The sequence below is a fragment of the Solanum pennellii genome, chromosome 3, assembly GCF_001406875.1.
Source record: "Solanum pennellii chromosome 3, SPENNV200".
NCBI classification, from domain to species: Eukaryota; Viridiplantae; Streptophyta; class Magnoliopsida; order Solanales; family Solanaceae; genus Solanum; species Solanum pennellii.
This window is the reverse complement of record NC_028639.1, coordinates 9640273-9652614: the sequence shown is the minus strand read 5'-3', so window position 1 is coordinate 9652614 and position 12342 is coordinate 9640273. Positions and strand designations below refer to the sequence as shown.

The following is a 12342-nucleotide window of genomic DNA, read 5'->3' as shown; positions in this document are numbered from 1 at the left end:
TCTAGTAAATTTTCTTTTTAAAAAATATCATTGTCAATTCTTTTTTTAAAAAAGTCATATTAAATGTTGGTAATTTTCTTTTTCAATTTTGATCAAAATAAAAATCGCATTACAATTTTTAGTAAATATTTCACTAAATAATTTTTTTTAAAATCCAGATTATTATATTTTATTTAAAATCACTGCAATTGTAGCATTTATATATTAAAAATTTCTTCCTTTTTAGTATATTTTTTTTCTTCGCAGCGATTTTTGTAAAAAAAGGGTCTGATATACCCCTCAACTTTGTCATTTAGAGCTGATATACCCTTTGTTATGAAAGTGGCTCATATATACCCCTACTTGTAAACAAATGGCTCACATATACCCTTTTCCTCTAACGGAAATGAAAAAAAATAATTTTAATCTAAATTTTTATTTTTTTTTCTAAAAAATATAATCCCATATGAGTAAATTTAATCCTCGTCAAACATATTTTTTTGACATTTTTTTATTTCAATGACTAATTTATAATTATTATTTTGATAATCAAATTTATTTATGTTTCACTAATATTCTTGTAAAACTTATTGTAGGTGACCAAATTTTTTCTTCGAATACGAAATTAAATTACAATACAGAAAAAAAATAGTTTAATTTTTTTCTTTAAACTAAGGAATGAAATAAAAAAAACAAAATAAGCATAAGAAACTCAAATAATTATAATAAAAGAAGTCAAAAAATAATTTATGTATGAAAAAAATTAAAATATACCTTGAACTTTGATAGAAGAATCATATATACCCCTAAATAATTTTTTTAAAAAAATTAGAAGTAATAAATATAAATTTAAAACTAATCTTTTAACTTCCGTTAAATGAAGGGTATATGTGAGCCATTTTGTAACGGCAGGGGTATATGTGTGCCGTTTATATAATGGTAAGGGCATATATGAGCCACTTTTATAACGAGGGGTATATCAGCTCCAAATGACAAAGTTGAGGGGTATATCAGACCCTTTTCCCAATTTTTTATTATAAAAATTGCTGCTAGGTGGAAATTTTTTTTAAAAATTAAATTTGTGCCAACTTTTTTAAAATCGTAAAACTATTTTTTAAAATTTATTCACCAACATTTAATACAAAATTTTCAAAAGCAATTGACAGCCATATTTTAATAAAAATTAGTTCGCAAAAATAGCTGCCAAGATTTTTTTTTAAAAAAAAACTTCCACAGAAATCGCTTCCTTGGCAGCGATTTTCCAAAAAAAAAAATTCTCACATAAATCGCTGCCTAGGCAGTGATACTAAATTTTTTAAAAAAATTTCAATGAAAAGGCTGAAGTCACAACAATTTTATTTTTTTAAAAATAAAAATTTGCCAAAAACGCTTTTGAAAAGGCTGAAGTCACAACAATTTTATTTTTTAAAAAATAAAAATTTGCCAAAAACGCTGCCCATGCAGCGACTATTTCTAGCTAAAAAATTTCGCCGCCAAAATCGCTGACGTAGCAGCGATTTTGAGCAAATGACGTCAAAACACAATCGCTACATCAATAGTGATTTTGCCCTTTTGGTTAATTTTTTTTTTTGATGTACCCCTTTAGAATTTTTGACATTTTTTTCCCTTTAGGCTTCAGACTCGTATCTTTTATGCCCATCGCAGGCCAGAAAAATGCATTTAATGTCTATCTCATTCAATGAAAAATAAGACAAAGAATATTTATGTCAATCCATATTAAACTTGACTAGGGCATTAGTTTGTATCGCTGAAGAAACCGTTGATTGATGGCATAATCTTAGGAGACTTGTTTTCGTACAAATTTCCTTAGAACAAACTTGAATATTACTTGACAAGCTTTAGCTATCAATATTTATCGTTATTTCTCACAATTCAATAGAATTTTGAAAGAATTGGGGGAAGAGTTTAGTTTAGGAATTTGAATAAATTGGCAGGAATTTGAAAGAAATGGGGGAAGAATTTAGTTTAGAAATTTGAAGAAATTGGAAGAGATAGGAGAAAGTGACTAATAATAATAAAAAAATTAAAAAAAAATTAGAATCAATTTTCACGTGTCAAACATGTGATGTTAAATGTCACGATAGACGTGGTTGTGACTTTTTAAGAGTATAATTATTACAGTTTTAAACAGTTCAAATGAGTGATAGGACTCCTGTAAAATTGAAGTATGTAGTTAGAGATCCAAATATAAATTCGGGAAGCTTTTGATCATTTTCTCTTTCTTTCTAATACCTTTCGCTCTAAATTTTTATGTCAAGTAGAAATTCTTACACTTATAGTAAATACTTTTCTAATTTGCATCATTGTCATCCATTTTATTGTTGAGAGTTACTTCATTTGCCTCTAATTATCTATGTACTTTTTTTAGTTGTCCCTAATTATTTGTCTATTTTGACGAATAAAGAAAGGACAAAATTTTTTTCTCTATTATATTCTCAATTTATTACTTTGAAAAATTTAGAACTTTTTGAAAATGTTAAATTTTTAATTTATCTACTTCATAATTAATAGGTGTGTCATTCCGATAATTTTTTTCTTAATAGGTGTGTCAATTCAAAATTAAACAATTATTAAGAATAGTAAGAACATTAGCTTTGAAAATATAAATTTAAACTAAATAATGTTTTATTGATCAATTTAATTAATTAAGATAAATTAATTAATGTTCATTACTTAAAAAACTCACTTCCGAATAACACAAAATAAAAATATAATGATAAACCTACTTATTATTTTTTCTTAAAGCTAAAAGCTAAAATAGTGATAAGATGTGATTATGTATGAGTTATTAATAAATGGCAAGTAAGTAAGTAAGATGAATACAAATTCTCAATGGGTAGGCGTGTTCATAACTAATTAGGAAGAGAGAAAATTCAAAAAAAGGTGCACGAGGTGACTTTCATGATTGAGTTAAATGACAGAAATACCCTTTGATCATCCCGCCAGAAAACCCTAAGCCTCTTTCCGGAGTATTTTTTTATAAAAAACAACGTGTTGCGCCTCTTTTTCTCTCTCGCCTTTTTTCCTCTCTCTCCGTTTACACATTTCCGATAGAGAGAAATGTCATCCTCAATTACAAGTTGCTGCCATTTCTATGTTGAACGTGCCGGAACAACAAACAGGTATGTATGTATGTTGCTCGACATCATCAAATGATGATCAACTTCTTAATTTCTGTACTGTGAATTGATTATTGTTCGCTAACAGGAGAAATGCAACATGGAAGTCACCAAGAGCAGCAGTAATTCCAAGTATCCACCTCCCGATGCGAAGTAAAGAAGTAAAAAATAGGTAATATCCACCTGCAGAGTTGATTTGGGATTAAATGTGATCTATGATATGAACAATTTTTTAAAAGTGCACACTGGTTCCATGCATTATTGGATAATGCTACTTCCTTGTGTTTCTTGTTTGGGTATGCTAGAAAATAGTATATGACAAGTTGATTACTTTTGTTTTATTGGAATGTAGTGGTGAAATGGCTAGGAAAAACTATAGGTTGTTGGAGATGATAGAAGAAATAATGTAGTATATTCACCAATTTTACCTACGAAAATAAGTACACGGAACATCAAAATTGACTTAACTGTAGTAGATAAAACATTTGTAGTTGGCAGATTCAAACTTTGTAAAACATGCTGCTGTCACAATCCAAAAACACAAGTCGTGATGATAATTATGTTTTCAACTGATTGGTAAGCCAATCCCAATAATTTTATCATTTCTATTTAATAAACCAATTGAAAAAGTAAGTGACAAACAAAATATCATAAAGGCAAAGTCTTTCACAAAATGAAATGCAGTAAAAATGAAAAACCATCCAAGATTGGTGTCATAACAACTTGTGTTTATGGGTCATGACTATTTCGTATTAGAGTAGGTAAAGGGTTATGGCAATTCAAAATGGCGTGAGAAGGAAATAACCAGTCTATTCCAGGATAGCATCAAAGTCTATCATATTTAAGACCTTCAAATTCGCTTGAGTATCATATATCATCAAAGTACGCACAATCGATATATCACTATGGGATTCCCAACAAGAGTAGAAACATGTACATGCAAATAAAGCAACTCACATAACATATCCAGACTCAAAGCAAAGTTTGTAGACATATAAGAATATGTAGAGCTTAGTTCAAATAGTATTGTAACCGATCGATGACAAACTAGAATAATACACGTGATAACAACAGATGAGCCTATGCTTCTGTCCTGCTCAGAAAATCATAACACTGGACACAACAACTCTTAGACTATAAACGTCACGACCACCACCAAGGTCGAAATGGAAACCACATTTGACTAATAAACATGCCATGGGTATTGATAAGCAAAAGATGTTTAGAAGGTTATCCTCTGACCTACACTAGTGAATTGAGTGTGATGGATATGAGTTTATAGTCCGCAGTCATGAGAGGTTGCACAACCTTGGATTAGTAGAGTTGAGTACACAACATTTCAGATGATTGGCTTTGCCAATCAATGGTGGAGGAATTATATCGATAGTAGGTTAGCTGGATCACCTCCACTTTCATGGGCTAAATTTACCAAGGTGTTTCTAGCATAGTTTGTTCCACGCGGTTTAAGGGATTAGAGTAGGAGGGTATGTCAGTTATTGAGTACGAGACTAAATTTTTGCCTTGCTTAGGCACACTTTGATGATACTTGCCATCGAAAGTGAGAAGGTCTGTTGAAAGAGTGATTATTTCGATTTGCATGGGAGTTTATTAGGTTTTCGCTTTTGCTGTTCCATTTCAGAAAGTGATAGATGTTGCCTAGGATTTAAAAAAGATTTAGTGTGAGGGTAAGAGGGCATGTCAGGCAGGTGATTATGGTGGTGCTCCACCTAGGAGTCGAGGTTACTTAGGGAGGGTTTATCACCCTCTGTCTAACAAACCCATTCATGTCATCCTCTGAGGTTGATTATGTAGGACGTAGTACTTCCAGTTCAATACAAACTTCACAATGCTCATCATCCTGACCTTTAGGCTGTGGAGGGCATTCAGGTTTCTCGCATCAGCCTATGCCCCGTAGGGGTTGTTTTGAGTGTGGTGACACGGGACATTCCTTGAGAGATTGTCCCCAGACAGACGTGGCGGTTCTCATGCTTTGACTTCTAAGGCTGCACAACCTCCAATATGGGGAGGTGTACAAAGTGGTAGAGGGGGTTCTCATACGGGCAGAGGTGGATTCCATTCCGGTCGTGTGAAGTCTGAGGGCAGCCATGCCTAGTGTTATGCATTTCGAGTAGGGTAGAGCTTCAGATGTTTTTCTCACATTTATTATTCCGGTTTGTCATCGGTCGACTACAATATTATTTGATTCAGGCTCTACTTATTCTTATGTTTCGACATAATTTGCTGCAAGTTTGGACATGTGCTGTGTGTCTAGTAACTTTGATGGAATATGATACTCAAGCGAATTTGAAGGTCTTAGATATTGTAGACTTTTATGTTACCCATGGAATAGATTGGTTATATCCTAATCACGCGATTTTGAACTGTCAAAACTCTTTTACCAACTCCAATACCAAATTGTCATGATCCAAAAATACAAGTCGTTATGACACCTCGCAACTGATAGGTTAGCCAAACCCAATAATTTTATCAATTTAATAAATCAGACCAAGATATTAGAAGGCAATGGTGGTTCCTTGATCATAGTTTTATCATCTATTTGTGTGTGATTTGATGAATCATTCGCCTGTTTGACATGTTATTCCTATTCTTGTAATGTGGTCAATTTTAGATTTCATGCAGTTAGTCTTCCATGAATTAACAGTATTAGGAACTATCTAGTATATTGAATGCTTAGGTATTGCTGTGTCAACAAAATGGGACATTCATTATCATCTTATTCTGATGAGCTATTAGCAACAATCAATGATATGCATTGGAAATGGATAAACATTTCCCTGTAGGTAACAATCAATGATACATGCTTCCCTTGTAGTTATGACAAACAGCTAATAGGTGAATATCGGCATCAAGGAAATTTACAGGAGATACATGCAACCACAGTGTTAACATAAATTCATTAACCTTCTCTTATGCAGGACGTTTGCCGAGGACATAAAAAAACTTCGATTGATTACTGCAATCAAAACCCCATATCTACCAGATGGAAGATTCGATCTTGAGGCTTATGATGCCTTAGTAAATTTGCAAATTGAAAATGGTGTCGAGGGTGTGATTGTTGGTGGCACTACAGGTGAAGGTCAATTGATGAGCTGGGATGAACACATCATGCTCATCGGTCATACCATCAATTGTTTTGGTGGATCAATTAAAGTCATTGGAAACACAGGAAGCAACTCAACCAGGGAAGCAATCCATGCTACAGAACAAGGATTTGCTGTAGGTATGCATGCAGCTCTTCACATTAATCCTTACTATGGGAAGACCTCCATAGAGGGTTTGATTTCTCACTTTGACAGTGTGCTCCCTATGGGCCCTACTATCATTTATAATGTGCCATCACGAACTGGTCAAGACATTCCCCCTCATGTCATCCAGGCATTAGCAAAGAGCCCTAACCTTGCTGGTGTCAAAGAGTGTGTAGGAAATGATAGAGTGGAGCAGTATACACGTAATGGTTTGGTTGTGTGGAGTGGGAACGATGATGAATGCCATGACTCAAGGTGGCATCATGGTGCTACGGGAGTTATTTCTGTCACCAGCAACTTGGTTCCTGGTCTGATGCGTGAACTAATGTTTGGAGGAAATAACCCTGTTTTGAACTCAAAGCTAATGCCATTGGTTGAATGGTTGTTTCATGAGCCAAACCCCATTGCTCTGAATACAGCTTTAGCTCAACTTGGGGTTGTGAGGCCTGTTTTTCGCCTTCCCTATGTTCCACTTACAAAGGCAAAGAGAGAGGAATTTGTGAAGATAGTTGAGAAAATTGGACGGGAAAACTTTATTGGGGAAAGAGATGTCCAAGTTTTGGATGATAATGATTTTTTTTTGGTTGGTAGGTATTAGTTTTTCCGCAATTGGTATTGAGAAGTAAGTTTTTGTTGTTAGCGGCTTAATTTGAAAAATTTCTTGACATGAAGATATCTTCTTTATGTTGTTTCCTTACACACATTCTTCTTGATTGCTTTTCTCTTTTAAGAGGCATGTACATTGTAGCTGTTAGTTTCTGGACTGGATCCGTTTCTTCTGTTTTCTCTGTTTATGGACTAGATCCTGGTTTAATCTTCTCCTGACTCAGCATGTCGTGGTGTATTGGTCATCTTTCTCCAAAGTACTTTATATAGATCATGAAGAGATGAGTTACTATAATTTGTTTTAGAGGGTTGCAGTTTATGGTTTACTTTTGCAACATCAGCAGAATCTGCCTTCTCACGATGCAAATAAATAATCATGGTCACTTGAACTACTCAAGTATAAGCAACTTTCTGTATAGAGTTGGGAACATAAGTATATTACAGTATCGTGATTTTTCTTCTACTTATTGCTCTAAGATATACATAAGATTAGCTCCTGTGCCTAAAAAGATTTATAAAAGATGTGACTTTAGTTCATGACTATAGCTGGCAAGATTTTACTGTTATATAGTCGTGTGACCATCTTGATTCCTCTTTAGTTTCATGTCTTCTTGTATTAGTATTGACATGTTTATTAGTCTAATCCATCCCCGTTTAGGGACATTTTGGAGTATATTGCTGGTCTTCCAAACATCTGCATGTAATTGAGGCATTGTAGAAAACATCATATTCCTTTGGAAATTACATGTGTTATCCATTGTATTGAGGAGCCAAGGATCATATGTAACTATAGTTCATTTATGAGAAAGATGAAACAGAGAGGATTGAAATCAAAAGAAGAATATGCTACTTTTAAACAAAATTTCTAGCAAATAGTCAATAGTCTCTCCATTTACCATATGGAAAAGAAAAAGACAATGTTGTATTGCCTGAGTAGATTGTCAACAGCACTATGGATTTGGCTGCCTCACTATGATAATGATGTTAACAACATAAACATTAGTTGAACCAGAGTTGACGGATAGATGGTGACAAGAATATGCTCTTTCAAGTTTTGTATAATTGGTGAATATTTAGAGGAATTCGAACTACAAATTTGAAATATTATTGTCTTTAAAGATGAGGGGAATCACTTGGTTTATTCTTTCTACCCAATAGGAGATTGAGGAGGAAGCATGTAATTTATTCTCCTAAAGTCAATTAACTTGCACATACTGTCACTTAGGTCCACTTTAGGAAGGAAAGTATTTACTCATGGTAATGTGGTGACGTACGAAGAATTTATTCAAGAAAGTACGACCAAAATTGAATTAATAAGTATAGGTATTGGCTGAATTAGAACAGTACTATCCCTAATTCAACGAGCTCTGCCATGTGTGTGATTTCAGAAGAAACGATCAGAGACTTTGAAGCTTTACTGGAGCAAGGTAATAAATATACTACTCCCTCTTGATATCTCCTTCAACACTGTTAATTTGCTGTTCCTGACCCCTTTCATTTTAAGCCGTTGATGAAGCACTCAAAACTACTTTTCAGGTTCGCGTTCTAACGTTCCCCTTTTCTGACTTTCTTTCTCTCTGAAGTGCCCCTTAATAGAGTTGAATTTCCTTTACTTATCTTCTCACGCTTACGCCTGTATTACTTTATCTTAAGTCAGCTCTGTTCTTAGGAGTTTTAGCTGTCAGTTGAGACTAGTCATACTTAAACGACGTTAACCTGATAACTGATTCACCCTCTAGCCTTGTGATGGTTCTGAAACTCTATTTGACTTTAATCTGCATTCCTTTCCATTTCAGCTTCTGTAATACTGTAAACAATAATTTATCCGTTTTATACGGTTAATTAGAATTCTAATATTGGTTCCAGTATTTTTCCTATTAAAAAGTAAAAAAGAATAAACAAATGAATGAAGCATTTCATATGTTCTCATGCGTTTTTAAGCCAGTTGGTGCTGATTACCCCTGTGCCCGCTGCTCTTTTGTGGCACGCAGTATATACTTTTACTGCTTCTTTGTGACATGTTTGCAGACTTCCTTACATTTTTCTTTCATTTCGTTCGTAAGGCCTAACAACCCAACTGATTTCTGTCATTCTTGCTCTAGTGAAAGAAAGTAATAGACTTGTCAAAACAGAAGAAAGTTAAACAAACCAAGAAAGCCTCATCATCCTGAAAAGTTCTCTGAAATGCTCATTCATTGCATACGAGAAACCTTTTTTCTTTTTTTTAAATAATACATATATAGAGGAAAATTACTATGCTTATATCTTATTTGTTGAAATCAATGAATTCTCTTTGAGAATTGATGCTCTGTGAGCATTTGGTGAAGTTTCTTGCATTTGGGACTAGACGATTCTGGAACTTTGCGTTGCCAGAGTAATAGTAGCTACATTAGTCTCTTTAAAATTATACAACATCCAAATAGAACACTAAAACTGAGTCCAATAGACGTTTTGTAATTGTGACTTGTTACCAATTGAAGCTTAATTTTCCAGACAGAGCTGTAGATGAATATGAAAGTAGCTTAATATTGCTGACCGCTTTATTTCTTGACATCATTGTAAGATTCATGTCATTGTGTGTGACTATTCTTAGTTCAGTTAAAACTGTGAAGTGTGATAGAATCAGTTGAAATAAGATTCGTCACTCATCAAGTTTGAAAATTTGCCTTCCATGTATGGAATAAAATGGTCAGGTGTATCTGATACATTTTTTTTCTCCAAATGTGTCCTTGATTCTTTGACGTTAAAGGTCGTAAATGAGATAAGATGATATTTTATTAGTGAGCATTACGGAGTCTTGTTCTGGCTGTTAAGCAATCAGGTTTAGCCTATGCTGATTGTACTCTTTAGAAACGTTGACGGATGAGTGTGTGATGTCTAAGTAATTGAACTAGATAAAGCAAAAGATTGTTTGGTGAAGAAAGATGAAAGATTGAAAAATCAAAAGAAGAATATGCTTACTTTTAAACAAAATTTTTCTAGCAATAGTTTCTCCATTTACGACAAGAATAGAGAACAAAAGGAAATTGCATTTGGTTGACTGGTTGTTTCATGAGCCAAATCCCATTGCCATGGATACTTGCATATGTTCCACTTACAAAGGCAAAGAAAGATGAATTATTCACCCTGTTTGTTGTCTTTGTGGTGCTATAAATGAAAATAATATAATCAAGGGTAATAATAAGTCCCTCATCGGCTGCAACAAAGGAATAAAGGGATTAAAATGGGTATAAGAAAAAAGGTCTGAGCTCCAGGAAACATACTTACCTGGACGGGGTCAATGGGTGATCAATAAGGCCCATGGCCTAGGTTGGTGACCTCCATTGCACTCTGGAGGGGTGCCCGCCTAAGGTCGGTCCAAGTGGCCGAGCCTACGTCATAATTTGTTGCAGTGGGGGCCTGCGTTCGCGCGGCCCCTACCAATTCTAAAACAAAATTTTATTTATCCTTATTCAATTTTTTGTTGCATCTGGTTACTGATACATGGTTTTCAGCTAAACATGGGGCTCAATTATAGTTGAATCCTTTTGCTTTCTTCGTGTGTTAATTTTTGAATTTCCTTAATACAAATTCCGACTTCGCGCACAATTCAAGATAGTGGCCCGAGACATTCTATGCGAACATTTCATCAATTAAATTGTGACCATATGAATTCAAAATCATCAAAGGAACATGATGGTTTGTTCATATTGATATTATAGGGGTGAGGCGAGTACCACATCGTTAAATGAAAAGTAAATATAAACTTTGTCGTAATATAAAAGAAACACATATATCCTTTGCAAAACTTAAGCAGCCATGCAGTGAGCACAAAGCGAACTATTCTTTCGCCTTTTACTAAAGAATACCGTGTGAGCGCTGCTCTTATAATGGCATACGCCAATTTTTGGAGGGGTTCTCTTTTTTGAGTACCCCAACAAATCTAGATTCAACTATTTTTTATTTTTGTTCTTACAATAATTCTTGTTTTGAAGGTAAGAAAATTCTTTTAGATAGAGATTTGAAATTGCAGAATTTTTTAACAATTGGGATGTTTTAATATTTCCAAACGTTGATCTAAAATTTTTAGTTGAAATTTCAGACTCCATCATCCAGCTTCTTCAAAGCTTGATCTTGACGTGCCCCAAACAGAAATTGTTATTTTCTTCCATTATCATATAGGATTGAATTTTTCTTTTTAAGAAATAAATCAGAAAAAATAAAGAGAAAATTATTAATTATTTATGAAACTCTAAATTAGTAGAAATTATATTTTTATATTTTTTATAATTAAAGTTGAGGAATTGAAACATACCTCAATGATATGACAATATGTAGATACATCATTAGGGTATAATAGATGATTGAATAATCGTATCGGAGGATTGTAACAAACCTTAAAAAAAACATTATTCAATTACTCATTGATATTACCAAAGTATAATCGTATCGAAGGATTGTAACAAACTTAAAATAAAAACAATATTCAATTACTCATTGATATCATCAAAGTATAGTATACTCTGATGATATCAAGGAGGAAGAAAGAATCCTTCAACTTTTGATATCACCAGATTATATCCATATATTGTAATATACTGTGATGATATTCAAGAGGGAACAAAAGGATGGACGCTGATATCAATATGAAGTTAGCGTGCAAAAAAATTTAATATATGTCATTTTAAAATTTAAAAAGGGAATGAAAGTAAAGAAACATTCAAAAATAAATATTTAAATTTAATATATGTCATTTTAAAATTTAAAAAGGGAATGAAAGTAAAGAAACATTCAAAAATAAATATTTTACTCTTTTGAGAAATAATTGTTGTTTTCCTAACAGGTTAGGCCTTATGTACTATTCCACAAATAGAAAGTGCTAGGAAGTATCTGAGAATGCACCCATCCCAAATGAATTACCACAATTATTTTCTACAAGAAAATTAAGATACTTGAATTAAATGATACAAAGAAGATATTTTTTTTTTTCAAAAAACATAAGTTTTATATTTTTTATTATCTTAGGAAATGAATTGTTGTAATTATTTTTGAACAAAAGGTAAGAAACTTAAATTAAATTATTATTAGAATATCCTTTAATCATACGACGTTAAGTATTTTATATGAAAAGTCAAAATTAAAGAGTTGCGGAAAAAGAAAAGCAATATTCTAATTTAAAATAGACTAAAAGAAGTTAAACAGACAAATTAAAAATAGAGAAAACATATTTTTTCCCATAAATTTGACCATAAAATGTAATTAATTATTTTTGACCGACCTATTAAATGTGTAACTTTTCCTACATTTAAAGGAAAAATCTTTGGGAGATTTAATATTTGATTTTTGAAGTAATGAAAAAAATGAACCACAAA

The 12342-nt window shown here is 32.9% G+C and overlaps 1 protein-coding gene and 2 non-coding genes across 3 annotated transcripts; all 3 read left to right on the top strand.

Annotated features, from left to right (window-relative positions):
* The first annotated feature begins 2969 nt into the window (after positions 1-2969).
* LOC107015302 (4-hydroxy-tetrahydrodipicolinate synthase, chloroplastic-like) lies at positions 2970-7269 on the top strand. Its single transcript, XM_015215525.2, has 3 exons — positions 2970-3122; positions 3208-3291; positions 6056-7269. Exons 1-3 carry the CDS (start codon positions 3061-3063, stop codon positions 6981-6983), a joined length of 1074 nt encoding a protein of 357 aa, XP_015071011.1. The 5' UTR covers positions 2970-3060; the 3' UTR covers positions 6984-7269.
* Positions 7270-10250: 2981 nt separating this feature from the next.
* On the top strand, positions 10251-10411 carry LOC114076592. The gene has a single exon (XR_003577653.1). It is a non-coding gene; the product is annotated as a U1 spliceosomal RNA (small nuclear RNA).
* Positions 10412-10785: 374 nt separating this feature from the next.
* LOC114076606 lies at positions 10786-10904 on the top strand. Its single transcript, XR_003577664.1, has one exon. It is a non-coding gene; the product is annotated as a U5 spliceosomal RNA (small nuclear RNA).
* Positions 10905-12342: the final 1438 nt, after the last annotated feature.

Excerpts from the sequence above, each read along its gene's own strand:
- LOC107015302 (XM_015215525.2), top strand. The coding sequence starts at position 3,061 with ATGTCATCCTCAATTACAAGTTGCTGCCATTTCTATGTTGAACGTGCC. Across the intron at positions 3,123-3,207 it reads CGTGCCGGAACAACAAACAG|GAGAAATGCAACATGGAAGT; the intron begins GTATGTATGTAT and ends GTTCGCTAACAG. Across the intron at positions 3,292-6,055 it reads AGTAAAGAAGTAAAAAATAG|GACGTTTGCCGAGGACATAA; the intron begins GTAATATCCACC and ends TCTCTTATGCAG.